The following is a 17822-nucleotide window of genomic DNA, read 5'->3' as shown; positions in this document are numbered from 1 at the left end:
CATCACAGATTTGCTGCTTATTTTCATCTTGAGCTTATTTTCGTCTTTGCATCCACCGCTCTGCCCGGGGATGCTGTCTGTGGCATGATAAGTTATTTCAAGAAGTGGGGCAGTGCTGTTGATATGGAGGGGAGCAGAGGCACCGAGATTAAAGGTAAATCTACACAGATCACTGGGAGCCTGCTTCTCTCTGAAATCAGGTGAACGTGTACGTGCCAGGCTGGGTGCCGGGGTGGTGATGGCTCCACGGTCCCGGGGGGCTGCCCCCAGCCACTCTGCCTGCTCCCAGCCTCTGCCTTTGGGCCCTGGCCGGGGGGCTCATGGACCTGCTCCGAGTAGGGGGGGCTGGAGACACGACACAGGGTTAGTAATCTCCCACCACCGCCTCCTCAGACCTGGCAGATGTCTCTCCTCTAGGCTTCATTTTTATAAATTGGCCTTTTAAAGTCTGTCATCCCTGTGCAGATGAAAGGAAGATGCTGTGATGCTTCTGTGTGCGTGTCTCCGAGCCTGAGCCTGAGTCTGAGCCTGGCTGCGGTGCCTGGGTGGCGACGCTTTTTGTTTGGGGCTTTATCTTTTTTGAAGTGCTTTTTGGGGTTTTTTTCTTCTTTTTTTCCCCTTAATCTCTCAGAGCTCCTTGCATCTTGGCTTGCCATCCTCCAGTTTCAGGCAGGCAGGCCCCGTTCCGTGGCACCAGTCCCTCCTGGAGAGGTGGATGAGGAGAATGTCCCCCAGTCCATGGTGGGGGGACACCAGCAAAGCCCCAGGGCTCAACGCCTGGGGCAAAGCTGAGCTTCTGGCACCTGCAATTAAACCCATTGCCGTGGGGCTTTCTCTTCCCTCCCCAAGCCCCTTTCTGCTCTTTTCCCTTTGCACCCTTTCCCCCTCCCTTGCTCTTGTCATGCCTACTTGGATTAGCAGCAGGAGAGTCCTTTTCATCTCCCTTTTCTGCCCAAGCTCAAATACTCCTGGCCCGTGGCTTGGTGCCGGGGCAGCTCCCGGGGCGGTGGCAGGGAGCCAGGGCTGTGAATTTTAAAGCTGAAGGGCAGTAGCTGCCACTGCTGCAAGCTGAGTCTTTAAATTCTCTGCTTGGTGATAGATGGATAAGCAGGAATTGCATTTGCTGGGTGGGTAACAAACAGCTTTGCATTTTCTGTTGCTTTCCTGCTGTCTCTTGGGGAAATTCAGACACTGCTCCTAAACTGAGGGGATGGGTTTTTTTTCCCAGCTGGCACGGATCCCTGCGAGCAGGGCAGCTCAGGTCTCAGGGAAAGCCCTGTGATGCTGGGGAGAGCCTCGCCGGGGATTTCTGCAGAGACTGGAGCTCTTCTGGGGACTGGTGGTGTCACTGTGAGACGTGAGGGGCCAGTGCAGGTCCCCAGTGGCCATGCCCTGTCCTCGCTGCCTCCCTGGCGCAGCTGGGGTGTCAAGCAGCATCCCCATCTCAAAGATGGGAAGATGCCATGTTGGGGGGCAGAGATGCTGCTGAGGGGAAAGCGGTGTGGTCCTTACCAGACAGCAGAGAAGCCAAGCTCCCCCAGTGCTGGCTCTCAAGCAGTCTGGGGTTTTTCTTTCCACTGAGCGATTTTGTTGGCTGTGTGAGTTTCCCCCTGTCTGAGGGGGTTTGAGAGCCACTGCCAGGGATGGAGGTGCTCCCGGCGAGCTCAGATGCTTTGTGCCGGTGGGTCAGGCAGCGTCTTATCCCTGGAGGGGTGTGCTGGGCAAATGGCAACCAGCTCCTGGCCGCTGCTGCTCTGGATCACAGCCTTCAGGGCTCGGTCCCACCTGGGGTCTGGAGGCCGACATGGCTGGGGTCTGGAGGACAAGGAGCGAGCTAGCCCAGTCCCAAGTGCCTGCCCTGATCCTGTGGCTTGTGCAGTTCATCCGAGCAGTAATTAATTATTGGCTGTGTAAGCTGCTGGCGGGTTACCACGCGTGATTTATTAGCAGGAGTAATCCCTCGCCAGCAAAAGAGCTGCTCTGTGAATGGAGGACAGCAAAATCTGGGAGAACTGTCCTGTCCTTCCAGGAGCCTGGCTCCCCAGGGCACGGTCCCCGGCTGTCGAGTGCCATGCAGGAGGCACTGCAGAATGCAGGGGTCTGGAGCGCGGCAGCCACAGCCCCCCCAGGCTCTGTATTTGAGCCAGCGGAGGTGGATTAGCCAAACCTCTTCCCTCGGGGCGGGTGTGGGAAGGAGGGGTGTCTGGAAACAGTGTGTGTTTGGGGACTGAGTGGTGCCCCAGTTGCTCGCTGGGCAAGGCTCACCATCACCAGCAGGCACAAGCGGTCTCGGCACTGGGAGACGATTTTTTTTTTGAGATGTGACCACTGCTGGCGTCTCCTGGGGGAGGATGTTCAAGCCTCCCAAAGCTGGGTAGAGGTTTGGGAAGTGCAGTGTAAGCACGAAGGCGGAGATGCACGCGTGCTCTTGCGAGTCCCACGGCCGCTGGGTGAGGGACCGATGTGGAGGTCGGGCAAAGCAGTGCTTTTCCTGTGGGGGTGCGGGTCTGGTCTTCAGCTCCCTTCAGCTTCTGGTGGGCTCCTGGGTTCTGGCTTTGGGTTTTTTTCTCCTGTCCCCAACCTACTCGTCGGCCTCTGCCAAGGGTCCTGGGGTTCTCCATTATGCCACAGGGCCTGATGCTTAGCAGGGAGGGTGAGGGGCAGGGGCAGGGGCTGAGCTCCCGCTCGGCTTGGTCTGACGGAGATGTGACCAGACAGGGAGGGCTCAGCCATGGCTGGGGGGACATTAGAGCAGTACCTGCTCCAGGTGGGATGTCACCCAGCTGAAGAGGGTCTGGGCTGTAAAGCATGGGAATGAGCAGCTCTGGTGGAGCATATCAGGCTCATCTTTGCCAGCCAGAGCAGCAAGATCCGTGTCTCTCCAAAAAAAAAAAACAAAAAACAAAAAACAAAAAAACCAACCCCAAATTGATGTGGCAAAGAATCAGGGCAAAAATATGGATGGAGGAGGAGAAGGACCAGCTGCTGGGTGTGGAGGGAAGGGTGCTGCTCTGTGTGCCTGTGCGGGCCCCCCTGGTGCAGCCAGTGCTGCCTCAGCCCGTGGGAGAGCTGCTGCCATGCCCAAGCAGAACACACAGGCAAGAGAAATCCTGAAGGCAAATCCCCCTGGGCTCCTCCGGTCGGGGACTCCTTAGCGGTTTTATGAGAAATCAATAATGCTTTTGCATGGTCATAATTGTAAAGTAAGTACAATTTATGGCTGCTGCCAGGGCCAAGATTTTTCTCCAGCGTACAAGGTGGAGGGGGAACAGCAGAAAACCACTTTCCCACGGAGTTTCCCTTTGCACCGGGGCTGCAAACCTGCTCCTACATTGTGGGGGGGGGAGATCCCTGTTTGGGGGGGGGGGGGCATGGCCGCACAGGGTGGGTTGCCAGTGGCCTTGCCCGTGTCCCTGCCCGTGCTTACGCTGTTCCCTTGCCTCCGCAGCCCGCCGGCAGGTGGAATGGGGCAGCCATGAACGGCGATGCCCTGTGCCAGGAGCCCTCCTCCCAGCTCCCTGACTGGAGGGAGTTCTGCGAGCTGCATGCCCAGGCGGCCGCCGTCGACTTCGCCCAGAAGTTCTGCCAGTTCCTGAAGGAGAATCCCCACTACGACACCCCTGGTGCAGAGACCTCCTTCTCCCACCATTTCGCCGCCAACTTCTTGGACATCTTCAGCCTGGAGGTCAGCCGGGTGTTTGTGTCCGACTCCCCCACCAAGTACAACATTGTGCCCTTCGTGGGGCTGCAGAACTGCCACGTCCCCTACGGGCGTGAGGTCACCCCGAGGAAGGAGGAGACGTCTACCGAGTCCCTGGACAGCATGGACACCCCGTTGGGTGCTGGACGGTACCTGAGCCCCGCGCAGCAGGCGCAGGCACGCAAGGTGTCCTCCTACGGCCAGTCCCGCAGCTCAGAGGATGTCTCCATCCACGCTGCCACCAAACCCAAGTTCAAGAAAGGCTTCTCCTTGAGGAACATGAGCTTGTGTGTGGTGGATGGTATGAAGGAGATGTGGCATCGCAAGTCCTCTCCAGAGCCAGGCGCCGAGGCTGCCCCGGGCGGCCGGAGAGCTGAGAGGGAGCCATGGTCGGCTGGGGGCAAGGAGCCCGGCGACCCGCGGGAGAAATGGACCCACAAGCTGCGCCTGTCCAAGGTGCCCTCCTCCAAGGTGGAGCTGGTGGACATCCAGAGGGAGGGGACGCTGCGCTACATGGTGGCCGACGACACGAACTGTGTGGGGAGCTCGCAGTGGCAGAAGTGCCGCCTCCTGCTCCGGAAAGCAGTGAAGGTGGAAGGAGAGAGGTTCCTTCTCGAGTTTTATGTCCCTCCAAAGGTAAGTCCTGGCTTTTCTCTGGTTTTGTTTTTCTGAGCAATTCAAGCAGCAGTTTGGCTTTGCTTGAGGTTTTTCTTATTTCCCCTGCTGAGCTGGGATGAAATCCAGCTCTGGTCTGGAGGGAGATTTGGTGCTGTGTGGCTGAGATGCAAATGGACAGGACAATGGGGTTGAAACGCATCCAACCCGCAAGCCTCAATTGCTGCTGTTCACCAGAGCTTAGCCCCCTCCTTCCCACAGCCCTTGGGAGAGATGCTGAAGCCTGTGCCTGGTCCTTTGGCCCTCAAATATCAGCAATCTTGGTGGAAAAGCTCATTCCCCCATCAAGACATGAGGTGTCCAGGCCGTCCAGTGAGTTTTTTCTCTTCCCAACATGTTGAAGAGTGGTTCCCAACATGTGGTTGACTGGTGGTTTGTGCTGCAGCAGTATGGCTGGGATCGCTGCCTGGGCTTTGTACTTTAGATCTCAGAGGGTCACTAGTCCACTTTCTAAAAGCACGTTTGTTTTGGTTTGGTTTTTTCTTTTAAAAAAATAATAATTCATTTGAAATAATTTTGCACCTGCAAGGCCACCCCCCAGTGATGGGGACAGAAGATGCCAGTGATGTCCCCTGGGGCTGGAGCATCACTGCTGTGCGTGGGTTTTGGAACTCTCCTCCCAGACAGCCCCAGCTATGCACCCTCCTGGGCAGAGGAGCACTGATGATTACCCACGATATCACTTTTCCTTGCCTGCAACTGTTCTTCTTCTGTAACTTCAATGACAGCTTCAAAAGCAGGAGCCAATTTTTGTTGCAGTGTGTCCTCGGCGCATCCTTCCTCCCCTCCTCACACACGTCCCCCCAGCATGCGATGCAGGGAAACCGTGTCCCTGTTTTCCTGGGGTAAAAGGCTGAGTGGCGGAGCCGTTTGCTCAAGAAATGTGGGTTACGAGACCTTCAGTCTCCTCCTCGCCACAGGACTGCCTTTGCTCCTGGGCCGAGCGAAGGGATGCGTTGCCCTGCCAAACCCTCGCCTGTGCCAACGCCGTGATTGTGCCTCGTCTGCACGGCGTGTGCTCCTCTCTGAAGAGCACAGGGCAAACAATAAGCCAGACTGAAACTCATGTTTCAGTCCCTTGTAGCAAAGCTGGGCCAACGTGAGCCCTATCACCAGCACGTGCCCAGGGCTGCCGCTCACTTGTTCTCTGAACCCTCCGTAACCCTCAGCTTGGTGGCAGGATGGATCCACACAGAGACAGCAGGATAGTTCATATTTTTAAAAAGCATTTTCTATTTTTCTGAGGTCAAAATGAGCCTTGGCACTGTCGGTGTTAGTCCATGCCTCCTTCCGAACTGTCCCATCTTTCCTGATAACGTATCAAACACGAGTTTAAACTCAAGTGCCTCTCTAGAGAGAGCGGCTCAGCACTGGGACGGATGGTGTGCATCGCTGGTAGCTGGTGCAGGGACTTCCTTAGCCCAGGGACCACACAGGACCCCACTGGAAGGAAACTGCTGTGTCCATGGTGCGACGCACGGAGGATCCGGTGAAGTCGGTGGGTGCGGGCTGCATGGAGCAGCGCTGGCGCATCGGCTGCACCAAAGGGGCAATAAACTCAGTTAAAATGGAACAACTGCTGCTCTTAAAACATTTAAGAGAGCTCTTATAGAGGAATTTTATTTTTTTTTTAGCACATCTTGACTTGCCTCTCAAAATCAATTTTGAAATTATTTTATGGCAACTTTTATGAACATTGTCTGCTCTTCTGTTATAATCACACCCTGCTTTGGTTTACATCTTTCTCCCCTCATCCCATCTTGCTTTCCATCTGGCAAATGATTCGGCTGTAAAAGTGGCACCAGTCTGGCACAGCTGGAGGAAAACATCTTTTTGCTTCAGCAGCCCACAGATTAGTTTGTCTGCAGGCCCTACAAAAACTGTGGTCTTATCTTTAAAGGGAAGAGCCCTCCCAGAGAAGACCCTTCTCTGGCTCACGGGTGAATTTACACCCTATTTGCTTTCCTTTTGAAGCAGCTGCCTCCTCCTTTCTGACCTTCTCCAGTGCAAACACCAAGATGGAAAATTTCCCCAGGACAGGGCTGAGCCCTGCATAGGCACCCGGGGCTGGCGGAAACGAAACGTCCTGAAGGGGAAAAAGCAGTTCCTGTCTGTCTTGGATTTATTTCTTTTTTTCTCCCCCAAAAAATGGGAACTGATCCCCTTGTTGGTAACCTGCAGCACTCATCGCCGGCCTCGTCCCACCCCATGCACCCAAGGCACCAGGCACAGGTTTCGGTGACTAAATCGCTGCTTTCAGCAGCCACAATGCTCCGAATCCCAGAGCCCCCGGAGGGGAGCCACTCCGCAGGCTCCTTTGGGGGGATTTGTTATAATTAAAACAACGATCTGGGGAATTTGTTGCTCAGCAGAGACTTTGAGTGGGAGGCACTGGGTCCTGGCCCCCCTATCAAGGTTCCAGTGGGTGCTGGGGGCCCTGGGGGAAATTAATTTTTCTTTATTTTGGAGTAATTAAAATTCTCTGCATGGCTAAGGCTGCTGCGTCGGAGCTTCTCGATTGAAATGCCGCTCCCGCGATGGATAAACGGGGCATCTTCCTGAGCTGCTTTCCGCATCGGAAGCGTTCCCCATCAGGTAGCACGTCTCCATCAGGAGAGGGTTTCTAAAGGAGAGAAACAAGTGGTCTTGGCAGAGCTTGGCATGTCAGCCTGTGCTGGAGCAAGGAAGAGGTTTGGCAGTTAAATGCACTAACCTCCCTATCTTCCACCGGGCCTCCTCTTGGTTTAATTAAAAGAGCTTGGAGTTATCAGGCACATGAAGGAAATCAATGCTTTTTTTTCCCCCCGTAATAACTGTGCAGCCTGAGCCGTGATCTTGCCTCTGAGAGCCCCGCTGCATCCTCCCCCGGGAGAGTTTGATTCAATTGAGTGACTTTGTTTTATTTATCGATTTCTTTTAATGCTTGTGTTTTTGTTTGTTTTCCCAGGCTTCCAAACCCAAGGTGAGCATCCCGCTGTCAGCCATCATCGAGGTCCGCACCACCATGCCGTTGGAGATGCCCGACAAAGACAACACCTTCGTCCTCAAGGTGAGAGCAAGGCGGCCGCAGTACGTAGCCCAGCAGGGACCCCATCTGCACCCGCATCCAGGATGCTCAGTCCCTGCGGGGGGATCATTGCTTTGGTTTTTGGAGTTGGGGTGCCGACAGTGCTCCCTGCAGGATCCCTGCCTCTCCTCCCCAGGTTGTGCCCCCCCCCCAGCAAAATGATGCAACCTCCACCTGATGCCCAGGTATTTTGGGATTGAGCTGTTTGCCTGGCTTGCACCATGGGGTTTTGTTTCTCCATGTCACCAGGAGACGGGTTAAATTAGTGTCCAGAGACAACCTCCAAGGGGAAACGCTCTTTGGTGTGGCTGCCCATGGTTTTGTGATGGCCGCTGCCCCGGATCAGTGGCAAGTGGTGGCCGTTTCATTGACACGGGGCAATGGGAATGGTTGTATGGGGCCACTGAAGCCCTGGGGATCAACCACCCATGTCAGTCTGGAGGCACAAGCAGAGAGTGAAAGTCTCTCTCTCTCTCTCCAGGAAGAGTTTTCCATATCATGCAATTAATTAGCTTAACGCGCTCTCCTGCTTTGCCGAAAGGCAGCAGCCTGTCACAGCAGATCGGGACTGAATCTCACAGGGTCCCAGCTCAGGGTGCCACATGCCGCTGTGATGATGGATGTGTTGTGGGAGACGGTGTTTCTCTCCAGCTAATGAGACTGTGCCTCCTGGCTCGTGCTAATGGACTTGTGCTCTCCATCAGAGCTGTTGGACGTGCCCAGCTGGGAGGTAGGACATGTACATGGGGGAACACCAGTGTCTTGAGGATTTCTGTGTCCTACCTCTGCTAAAAATACACCTCTCCTCAATGCTTCTCCTTAAAGTGTGTGGCAAAGGCAGAATGGAGAGGCCAGGCTTCTCAGCTGAATGAACCCGCCTAAAAGCTTAGAAAACTGTGAAAGCAGAGGAGGGGAAGAAATTGAACCTGGCTTCATGAAAGCCCCTGCACCTGGTAGCCCATCTGGCCCCAGTACACGTTCCCATGGGGAATCGCTCTCCACCAAACTCGGCTCCTTGTAAACATCCCGCACCTTCTCCTGGCCACCTTCTCCAGGGCATCCTCCCTGCCCCAAGGGCTTCTTGCTATTCAACCTCTGCTGCAGCCAGTGTCCACCATGGACATGGAAGCTAATTCAGCTATTGTCTTCTGTGTCTCGAAGACCAACCTCATGTGTCATCCTCTCTGCAGACTGACCAGCCCAAGGTCCTCCTCGCTTTCCTTGCGGGCTCTGGAGAGAGAATGCCCCAAAGCATATGTGGTGCCGTGGCCAGGAGCAGATGGGAAGGATTGTTTCTCCTTCCTTCTTCCTCTTTATCCAGGCCAAGTTGATCCAGTTGCTTTCTTGATGGTGATGTTGACTCATACACAGCTTGTGGGCTGGTGTAACCCCTCGATGCTTTCTGCAGAACTACTCCGGAGTTGCAGTTCCTCAGTCCAGACGCCCACGGTGATCAGTGCGAGCCCAGAGCTCGCCCATGGCCTTGAGCTGGAGGCTGGTTTCGGCTTTTTCTTCCACTGAGCATTTCTCAGCTTTGACAAGTTCATTTGAATTCTCGCCTCATCCTCCAACACACTTGCAACGTGGTGTCATCCATGAATTGATTAGGCATCCTCGCTTTGCTTTTGTCCTAATCAGTACTGAAGAGCAGCACGCACAGAGAGAGTCCTTGATGTGAAGGAGCACATCCCTCAGCTTTGATCACTAGCCATCGATAACTCGTTAACCATCAATAACTGCTCTTGGAATATGGCTCATCAGCTACTTCTGGTCGTGTTTTCTAGATCCCCTTACAAGTCTCATCTCCACGGTGTCTTGCTGCCCTGCTTGCTGGAGTGTCACATCAGTGTCCGAAGCACGGCCAACGCCAAGGATGTGACACTGCTTCTCCCCGTCCCTGGGGCTGTCACGAGCACGAGCAGATGGGTTTGACAGTGTTTGGTCACGGCAGATCGCTGCTGGGGGGATTCAGCCATGGGGTGCTTTCTGGGTGCCTGGGGAGTGTTGGTTTCTCTGGCTGCTGGAGGAGGGCTCTGGGCTTCCCCTGTTCCCATCTTCTGGAACTAGACATCCTCTCTCCACTCCCACCTCTAACAGCTCTGCAGCTGCTTCAGCCATTTCTTTCATTACCATAGGGAACGCTCCAAACCGTGCTGGTCTGAAAACAGCCGACTTACCAGGTACCCTCCACCCTGCTCCTGCCCCGTTCTGGTCAGAGTGCTTACCCTGCCACGGGGTCAACCGATTGCAATCGATCCTTTGAGCCACCCGAGGCAGCGAACGCAGCATCAAGCCCATCTGCTCGCTTCTCCTCTCCCACCACTCCCGCCAGCCTTCGCCCTCCCCTCCCGGCTGTCACACAGGATGCTTTTCCCCTCTTCCCAACACCCTTTATTATTTGTAGCTGCATTTTTGCCCCAGCCCTTCTTGCTGGGACATCTTCCTGCTGCTCTTTTGCATTCCCCCTTTGCTGGCTGGACTAGCAGCGGGGGTGAAGCACCCCTCAATGTCAGGGTACAGATTAAAGGGGTAAGAAAGGGAGCAGAGTGCTCTGGTTTCCCCACTGCCTTCCTACGTATGGGGCTGGTGTCAAGCCCTATCTCAACCTTTGCACACAACGTGCCGCATGCTGGCAGGTTATGATGGGTGGAAAAGCCCCTGTCTTGTTCGGGGAGGCCACTCTGGAATAGGTTCTGCCCAATTGTTTAAAAATTAGCAAGCAGTATGTCCCCACTGCCCATCAGACACCCAGTACATGCATTTTTTTCCATTGCACAAGCAGGCACTTGCAAAATACCCAAGCCCTGCACGTGCTTCGCTTGCCGTCATGCTCTGCGTGAGAGAGCAGCCCCGTCTCCCACGCCAGCTTCATGCATCGCCCTGAGAAAGCCAGAGAGGCTCCTTTGCTCTGGTTAAACAAAATGGGGAGCGGGGGGATCGTTGCTGCTCCCCTCCACCTCTGCTCGGGGCAGGATGGCCTGTGCACAGCCCCAGGCTGCAGCAGGGGAGCGGGTTGCTGCTCAGCCCCAGCCAGGCGCCCGGCACCGCTCCCTGCACGCCCTGCTTATTTTCAGGACAGTGATTCAGTTGTTTGTGATTAATTTAATTTGCTCGGAGGTTGTCTCGGCTGGCAATGTGATACCCCCCCGGAGTCAGGGCTGCTTCACCAGCTCGGGAACACGATGTGTAAGGGGTCAGCGAGGGATGCGGGGAAACCTGCCAGAAACACGCAGCATCGTGTGGTGTGGCTTCTGAGACCCACGGCTCTGCTGTTGCTGTGGGGCTTCTGGGTCCTCCCTGGCCTCAGAAAGGCTCAGCTCCTTTGGGCTGGCAATTCTGGAGGCTCTTTTGCGTCCTGATTTTTTCACCTTTTTTTTTTTTTTCTCTTGTTAAAGTGGATTTTTTTTTCCCCACCCTGTGGCAGTCAGAAATCAGAAGCCTCATGGACCAGCAGGCAGAAAAGATAATAGCGGAGAGGTTTTAAACTTCTGGTTTAGGGGTCTGACAGGATTTTGGGGCAGAGAGAAGCATGGCTTCTGCTCTACTTGTGCAGAGCTAGTTTTTGGGGCACACTGAGGCACCCCAGAAGCAAGGGATGCTGTCTATGCCGGTGCGTAGTGCCAGGCACCCCTGGTGCCATCAGCCAGGTGTGGTTTTGCCACAGAGGCTGGAAAAACCTTGTGATACATTTGCTGGTGACGGCGGGGTGGGGGTTTTCCTCCGAGCCCCGGCTTTGGTCAGGGGTCACCCTTGAACACACCAAAGCACCTCTAGGGGTCACCCCTCGGCGCCCCTTTGCTGGGACGAGGTGGGGGGCACTTAACCTCTCCTGCTCAACCGAGGTTGCTGTTTAACAGCAGCGGGGGGCTGGCTGGGTTATGGGGGTGCTTTGCCGTGGGGTGGGTGGCAGGACCCCGGCGCACCCTGACGCTGTCCCACCTTGCCTGCAGGTGGAGAACGGGGCCGAGTACATCCTGGAGACCATCGACTCCCTGCAGAAGCACTCCTGGGTGGCCGATATCCAGGACTGCATCGACCCCGGGTAAGGCTTGCTGGGCAGGAGCCGGGCTCACCCCTGCTGTGCCGCCCTCCCCACCGAGCACGGGTTATTACCCCTGACGCAAGTTTTGCTACTTGGGTTATTACAGAAAGTCCCTGACTCACACCAGCAGAAGTCTGGAGGCAAAGTCAGCAGCTTGTGTGTGTCAGAGGTGCAGCCTTGCAGCGCACTGGCTGCTTGCTCACCCCTTCCTGCTCCACGTTGCCTCAGCCTGCCAGAGGCAGGTGGCCTGGGAATGCAGCCCTCAACACTGGAACACCCTAACACCCACCTCTTGAAGTTTTTGTACTATATTTCAGCTGTTTTCCATGTTTTTTTTCCAGTCCAGCATCCGTGGTATATTTAAGATTCTGCTGGCTAAATCATTTTATTTACATTTCTGTCACAGTGGTGTTAACACTGTCATTGGAGTCACAACAGCTCAGCCAAAACTTCTTTTTTCTCCTTCTTTCTTTCATCGGCCCATGCATTGCGTTACCCTGTAGGGAGGTTTGCACACCCCGTGCTGCTGCCCTTCAGCTGGCTGGGACAGCCCTGGTCCTGGGGAGGCAGGATCAGCCCAGGCGCCCCCTGGGCTCCAGGGAAACCCTGGCGCTGCCCTTCTTGGCACAGGTTTGGAAAAACAAGGTGCCCAAGCTTGTAGAGGTGAAAACCGCGAGCAATCCTGGAACAGCGGCTTGGAGAGGCTCCAGCTGCCTCCAGGCTGCCTTTGCCCCCTTCTGCTGGAGAGAGGCAGTTTGGGCACTGCAGGGTCAGTCACCATGGGGGCTGCATCTCTCGGGGGTGGGGGGGGTGCACTAATGCACTCCTGATCCGTTTTCCTTCAGCTCCTTTTGCTGTTTTTCAAAATCTCTAATTCAAGAACTGACGCTGAGGCTGGGCAGCTGACGGAGGCGAGGCTGGGAAACGGCCCTTTTTTCCACTGCATGTTTTGGTGCTGGTTTTCCAGCCAGAGCCTGGCGCTGCGGCCGTGTTTGCCTCAAGCCGCTGCAGAAGCCACCGGCAGCCCTGCACCAGCCCCTCGCTCCGCTGCTGGCAGCCTCCCTTGTATGTTTGCTCAGCACCCAGCGCAGCCGCGCTCTGGCCTCCGGACGTGACTGTAAAGCAAATAATAATGAACTCCAGAGCAAATAATAATGAGCTGTTTAATACACCAACACACACGCTTGGTGCCAAGAATGAATTTTCAATCAGCTCCCGATGCTTTTGCCAAGGGCTGCGCGCTGCAGCCGCCGTGTGAGCGCCCATCGACGGCTTTTCTGCAAAGCACCGTTGGTTTTGGTTTCCTTCCTCCCTTCTTGTTTTTAACCGGCTGCAGCTGAATGACTCCCAATGGCTGATTCACTTACTGGCCACTAAATAATTCAGCAGCTCCCTCGTGAGCCGTTACCACTAACGCAGCCGCTTCCTCGCTGCCTGGGCCCACGTGGCCACCATTAAGCAAGAGTAGCAGAGTGCTGCGGGCAGCTCTGGCAGTGCCGGGCTCTTGCCGGCAGCCAGGATAAAAATAGGCTGTGGAGCAAGTAGGGGTGCTTGCACAAGAAAGGTGCTGAAGGGCGCAGGCAGGGGTCGGGCAGCAGGGATGCTCTCTGTGGGGGCTGCACTGCTGCAGCCCCTCCTTGCTCTGTTCCTGCTCGCTGGCTTGCTCTGGGCCTCCTGGCTTGCTTTTTTGGTGTCTTTTAGGGACATAATTCCTGTGGGTTGGTATTTCCCTTTGCAGAGGGTGAAAGCAAAATCATCCTTGGGTGGAAGTCGGTGGTGGGAGTGTGCGTGTGTGTGTGGATGTCTTGCAAAGCAGAGCTCTGAAAGTCAAGGTAACAGATTTCCATCCAAACCAACAAGGTTGCAGCAAAATACTGCAGCCAGGACTGACTGGCATGACTCATGTAGTGAGGGCTTTCAAGAGTTTAACCCCTCCCACACTGGTTTCTTACCCCCAAAAAGCCATGTTGGTTTTGCCAGCCGCTCTGCCTCTCAATGCTGCGGGTGCTTCTGTCTGTGGCAGCCCCACCGGGAGGAAGCCAGGAGCATCGGGCTGCGCTCCTGGCTCATAGCCGGAATTTGAGTCCCCGTGGCACGCCTGTGAGTGGAGGTGCCACGCACGGTGGTCTCTGCAGTGTGGCAGTTGGTGCATGACCATCTGCTCTGTGCTCTCCCCCCAGGGACAGCGGGGACGACATCGAGCTGGCATCCTGCACGCAGGGAGCCTGTCTGCCGGGCAGGGTGTCCTCCTGCAGCTGCGAGTTCCTGGCTGATGGTAAGGACTGGGGAAAAACAAACACCCACCAGGGAGGGTGGGCATCTCTGGGTACCAGCTCTGGTTGGGAGGGGGCCAGATCCTGCCAGCGATAAAAAGAAGGAGCCTGAAGCAAGTGCTGTGGGGATGGATCTTCCTCTGTCCATCACCTTTCTCTTCCTCGCACTTGCCCCTACCCCGGGGAGGTGGCCTGCCCCTGTTGAAGACATTGACATTGCTCCTGCACATCCTAGTACGGACAGAAAATCAAGTCCCTGTCTGCAGGCACTGGGGTCTCTGGGTTCCAGCGAGCAACCTCCCCCTGCACCGCCCCACCTCATCTCTATGCCCAACCAGGACACATCTGTGCCTCCCATCCCTGTCACACCAGGGGGAAGGAAACCCAGCACAGGCTGAAAGGGGGTCCCCCAAGCTATGGCCAGAGCCATAACCTAACCCCAACATGTCTCCAAAAACCAGGGGTGCTCCAGCGCGGTTGCCCTCAGAGCAGGACAGCTCCAGCCTTGTCCAGTGCTGGTGGGTGATGCTGAGCCATGAGCCCATCCCTCTGCAAATTCTCTTCCAGATGTGCCCAGGCCCCCGGACAGATGTGCCCTGCCCAGCGCTCACAACACCGCCACGGCCGCCACCATCCCCACACCCCACGGCCGGGGCAGGGACTCCCTGGGGGAGCTGCTCACCCACGTCCCGCTGGAGAGCTTCCTGCAGACGCTGGAGTCCTCCCCCGCCGCTGGTGGGCATCTCGCAGGTACTGAGATGCAGGATGCGGCCCCAGCACCTTGCTCTTGAGAGTGCATGGAGGGAGAGGAGGAAGCGGGGGGAGCGGGCGATGTCTGGGTGCTCCCTAAAACCTGCTGTCCCTGCGGCCAGGGGAGGACAGCGAGGCGGAGGCGGAGATCAACCTCTCCGACTTCCCTTGGTTCCACGGGACGCTCTCCAGGATCAAGGCGGCTCAGCTGGTGCTCTTCGGGGGAGCCCGGAGCCACGGCTTGTTCGTCATCCGGCAGAGCGAAACGCGGCCGGGGGAGTACGTGCTGACCTTCAACTTCCAGGGGAAAGCGAAGGTGGGTGTCCTCTGCTGCTCCCTGGATAGGAGTGCCAGCCCTGCCCAGCACCCCGGCCTCCTGCCCACCCTGCTGGGGCTCTGCAAACAAGCAGGTGCCATGCAGTGACCCCAAATGTGGCAGCTCTGCAGGGAGCTGCAGCCCGGCAGGGCGTCCCTTGGGACCACCTGCCCTTGTCCCCCAAGAGCCCTCTGCGCCCTGCCCAGCCCCTTCAGCGCTTTCGCAGCTGGATCAGTGCCTGCCACGTGGGCATAAGGTTAACTCTCAGAATCATTCGGTTGGAATAGACCTCAAAGATCATCAGGTCCGACCATCAACCCAAGACCCCCAGGCCCACTACACCCTGTCTGCAAGTGCTACATCAACATGGTTTGTGAACACCTCCAGGGACGGTGACTCCACCACTTCCCTGGGCAGCCTGTTCCAGTGCTTGACAACCCTTTCGGTGAAGAAGTTTGTCCTCATGTCCAATCTAAACCTCCCCTGTCACAACCTGAGGCCACTTCCTCTTGTCCTATCGCTTGTTACTTGGGAGAAGAGACCAACCCCCCCCTCACTACAGCCTCCTCTCAGGTAGTTGCAGAGAACGATAAGGTCTCCCCTCAGCCTCCTCTTCTCCAGACAACCAGTTCCTTCAGCCACTCCCCATCAGACCTGTTCTCCAGACCCTTCACCAGCTTCACTGCCCTTCCCTGGACACGCTCCAGCACCTCCATGTCCTTATTGCAGCGAGGGGCCCAAAACTGGACCCAGCATTCGAGGGGCGGCCTCACCAGTGCCGCGTACAGGGGCACCATCACCTCCCTGCTCCTGCTGGCCACACCATGGCTGACACAGGCCAGGATGCCATTGGCCTTCTTGGCCACCTGGGCACACTGCCGGCTCCTGTTCAGCCGGCTGCCGACCAACACCCCCAGGGCCTTACAGGAGCCCAGCATAGCCTGACGCATCATCCCCTGCCCTCTTCTTGTCCACTTCATGTCCTGAAGTACACAGATGCACTGAAAAAAAACAACCCACGTGTAGTTTTCTGCTGGGTCCCTTTTCTACCAGAGGGCACGTGCTGCAAGGGATTCAGGTATTGCTGTCTGGTCTTGTCACCTGTCCCAGCAAGAAGTAGTTCAGGTGGGCTGTGGGCTTCCCTAGGCGGGCTGTGGGCTTCCCTAGGCGGGCTGTGGGCTTCCCTAGGCGGGCTGTGTCACCAGGATTGGAGCTGCAACCCCCTCTAGCTGCCCTTCTCTGGCTCCTTCTGTACGGTGTTCACCACCAGGAGAGGACAAACTTCTCCTGGGGCTGCAGCCAGTGTAGTTTTGTAGGGAAAATCCTGCAGCAGGACACCCTTCTGGCCAGGCAGAGAAAAAAATAACAGTCCTGTGTTATAAGCAAACCTCCCTCGGCTGACGGAGGTGGCTCCTTCTGCCTGCAAGGGTGAATCTCACCCTCGCGATCCCCAGCTCACCTGCTGGCCCCTCGCCCTTGCAGCACCTCCGCCTGTCGCTGAACGAGAGCGGGCAGTGCCACGTGCAGCACCTCTGGTTCCAGACCATCTTCGACATGCTGCGCCACTTCCACACGCACCCCATCCCCCTCGAGTCGGGCGGCGCGGCCGACATCACCCTCCGCAGCTACGTGGTGGCCCAGAGCCCGCTGCCCGGTAAGTGCCAGGGTCAGGGCTGCATGTGGAGGGTTGGATTGGTGGTTGGGCTGGGATCTTGCATGGGATTCCCCCCCCACCCCCGTCCCTAAAGTTGTGCCCGTGCTGGTGTGCGAGTCTCTGGAGACGCACCAAGGTGGGCAAGGAGGAGCACGCAGCAGGGCCGTGCTGGGGTGACCTGCGTGTCCCTGGCTGTGGGTGTTGGTCCCCTGGCTCGGGCAGGAGAGGAGCAGAGTCTGCAGGGCTGGGAGCCTCCTGCTACGCTGGGAGAGGGCGGGCAAGGAGGGTTGGGGAAGGACAGGGTCAAGGATGGAGAAGGTAGGCATGGGAAGGTGCTGGAGAGGGGGGACCAAACCCCCAGGCAGCACTGGAGGGGTCAAGCTCCTGTCTCCCTTGCAGATTCCGGCCCCCCACCACCCCTTGTGCCACAGCCGCCAGGCTGCCGGGCTGACCTGCCACCTCCGCACTACTTCTGCAGCACAGCACCCACCGGCCCGCCAGCCCCTCCGCCTGCCGAGGGGGTGGCCCCTGCTGTCACTGTCCCCGCAACTTATCACCGCCTGGAGGGTGCCCTAGGCCCCCGGAGCCGCAGTGACAGTGCTGAGCACCGGCCAGAGCCCCCCACCGCCAGTGCCGAGGACTACCACGAGGCTGACGGTGCCCGGAGCCGGACCCGGGCAGTGGAAAACCAGTACTCCTTCTACTGAGCCCCCCGTGCCCGGGGGCTGGATGGTGGGGAGATGTGGGGCACCCGTGCTCCTCACCGCTGCATCAGCCTCGCCACGTCCTCCTGCCACCACCAGCAACCGAGCCGGGATGTCCTCCTCACTCCCTGCTGCTTTTGGGAGCCGTGTCAGCAGCAGGTGATGTCCTGGCTGGACCCGGTGCCAGCCCCGAGGCTGGGGCAGTGCTGTGGTTTGGGAGGCTGAAAGTGTCAGTGCCATTTTGGAGCTTGCAGCCTCTTCTCTTTCCCTCCGGACCAAGAGCTCTCCCAGGGCTGAGCTGGGCTCCCTGCAACTCCTGCCCGGGGATGCCCATCGTGGGATGGCAGCCCCAAGCTGTGACAGGCGCCATCCTCCAGCCAAAGCACCTCAGCGTGTTCCCTCTGGGGTGAGAGCCCAGCATGGCCAACATCCCTTCTGGCAGCATCGCCCCACAAACCAGCCGCTGAGCGGCTCTGGCATTTTGGGATGACCATGGAAATGGCAGATCCCCACGCAGAGGCTTTTCTCACACACGTGGACCCGTGTGCCCGAGAGGGCACTGCTGCAGAGGTGTGAGGGTTTATCCAGGCTGGCCTTCAGGCTCCCTCTGGAGCACGTGTTTCCCATTCTCTGCCAGGAGA

The 17822-nt window shown here is 57.1% G+C and overlaps 1 protein-coding gene across 1 annotated transcript; it reads left to right on the top strand.

The window, feature by feature from the left end:
• The first annotated feature begins 3442 nt into the window (after positions 1–3442).
• Positions 3443–17184, top strand: SH2B2 (SH2B adaptor protein 2). The gene is made up of 8 exons (XM_086475291.1): positions 3443–4336; positions 7323–7424; positions 11393–11484; positions 13665–13759; positions 14325–14507; positions 14630–14823; positions 16306–16477; positions 16877–17184. The coding sequence occupies exons 1-8, from the start codon at positions 3476–3478 to the stop codon at positions 17182–17184; spliced, it is 2007 nt and encodes a 668-aa protein (XP_086331417.1). The 5' UTR covers positions 3443–3475.
• The last annotated feature ends 638 nt before the right edge of the window (positions 17185–17822 follow it).

Source organism: Leptosomus discolor, chromosome 18 (assembly GCF_034619465.1).
Source record: "Leptosomus discolor isolate bLepDis1 chromosome 18, bLepDis1.hap2, whole genome shotgun sequence".
NCBI classification, from domain to species: Eukaryota; Metazoa; Chordata; class Aves; order Leptosomiformes; family Leptosomidae; genus Leptosomus; species Leptosomus discolor.
This window is presented reverse-complemented; position numbering and strand designations above follow the sequence as displayed.

Bases quoted from the DNA above. Each gene is read 5' to 3' on its own strand.
- SH2B2 (XM_086475291.1), top strand. From the start codon at position 3,476: ATGAACGGCGATGCCCTGTGCCAGGAGCCCTCCTCCCAGCTCCCTGAC. The intron at 11,485-13,664 runs GTAAGGCTTGCT...CTCTCCCCCCAG, and splicing joins CAGGACTGCATCGACCCCGG to GGACAGCGGGGACGACATCG. The intron at 14,824-16,305 runs GTGGGTGTCCTC...TCGCCCTTGCAG, and splicing joins ACTTCCAGGGGAAAGCGAAG to CACCTCCGCCTGTCGCTGAA.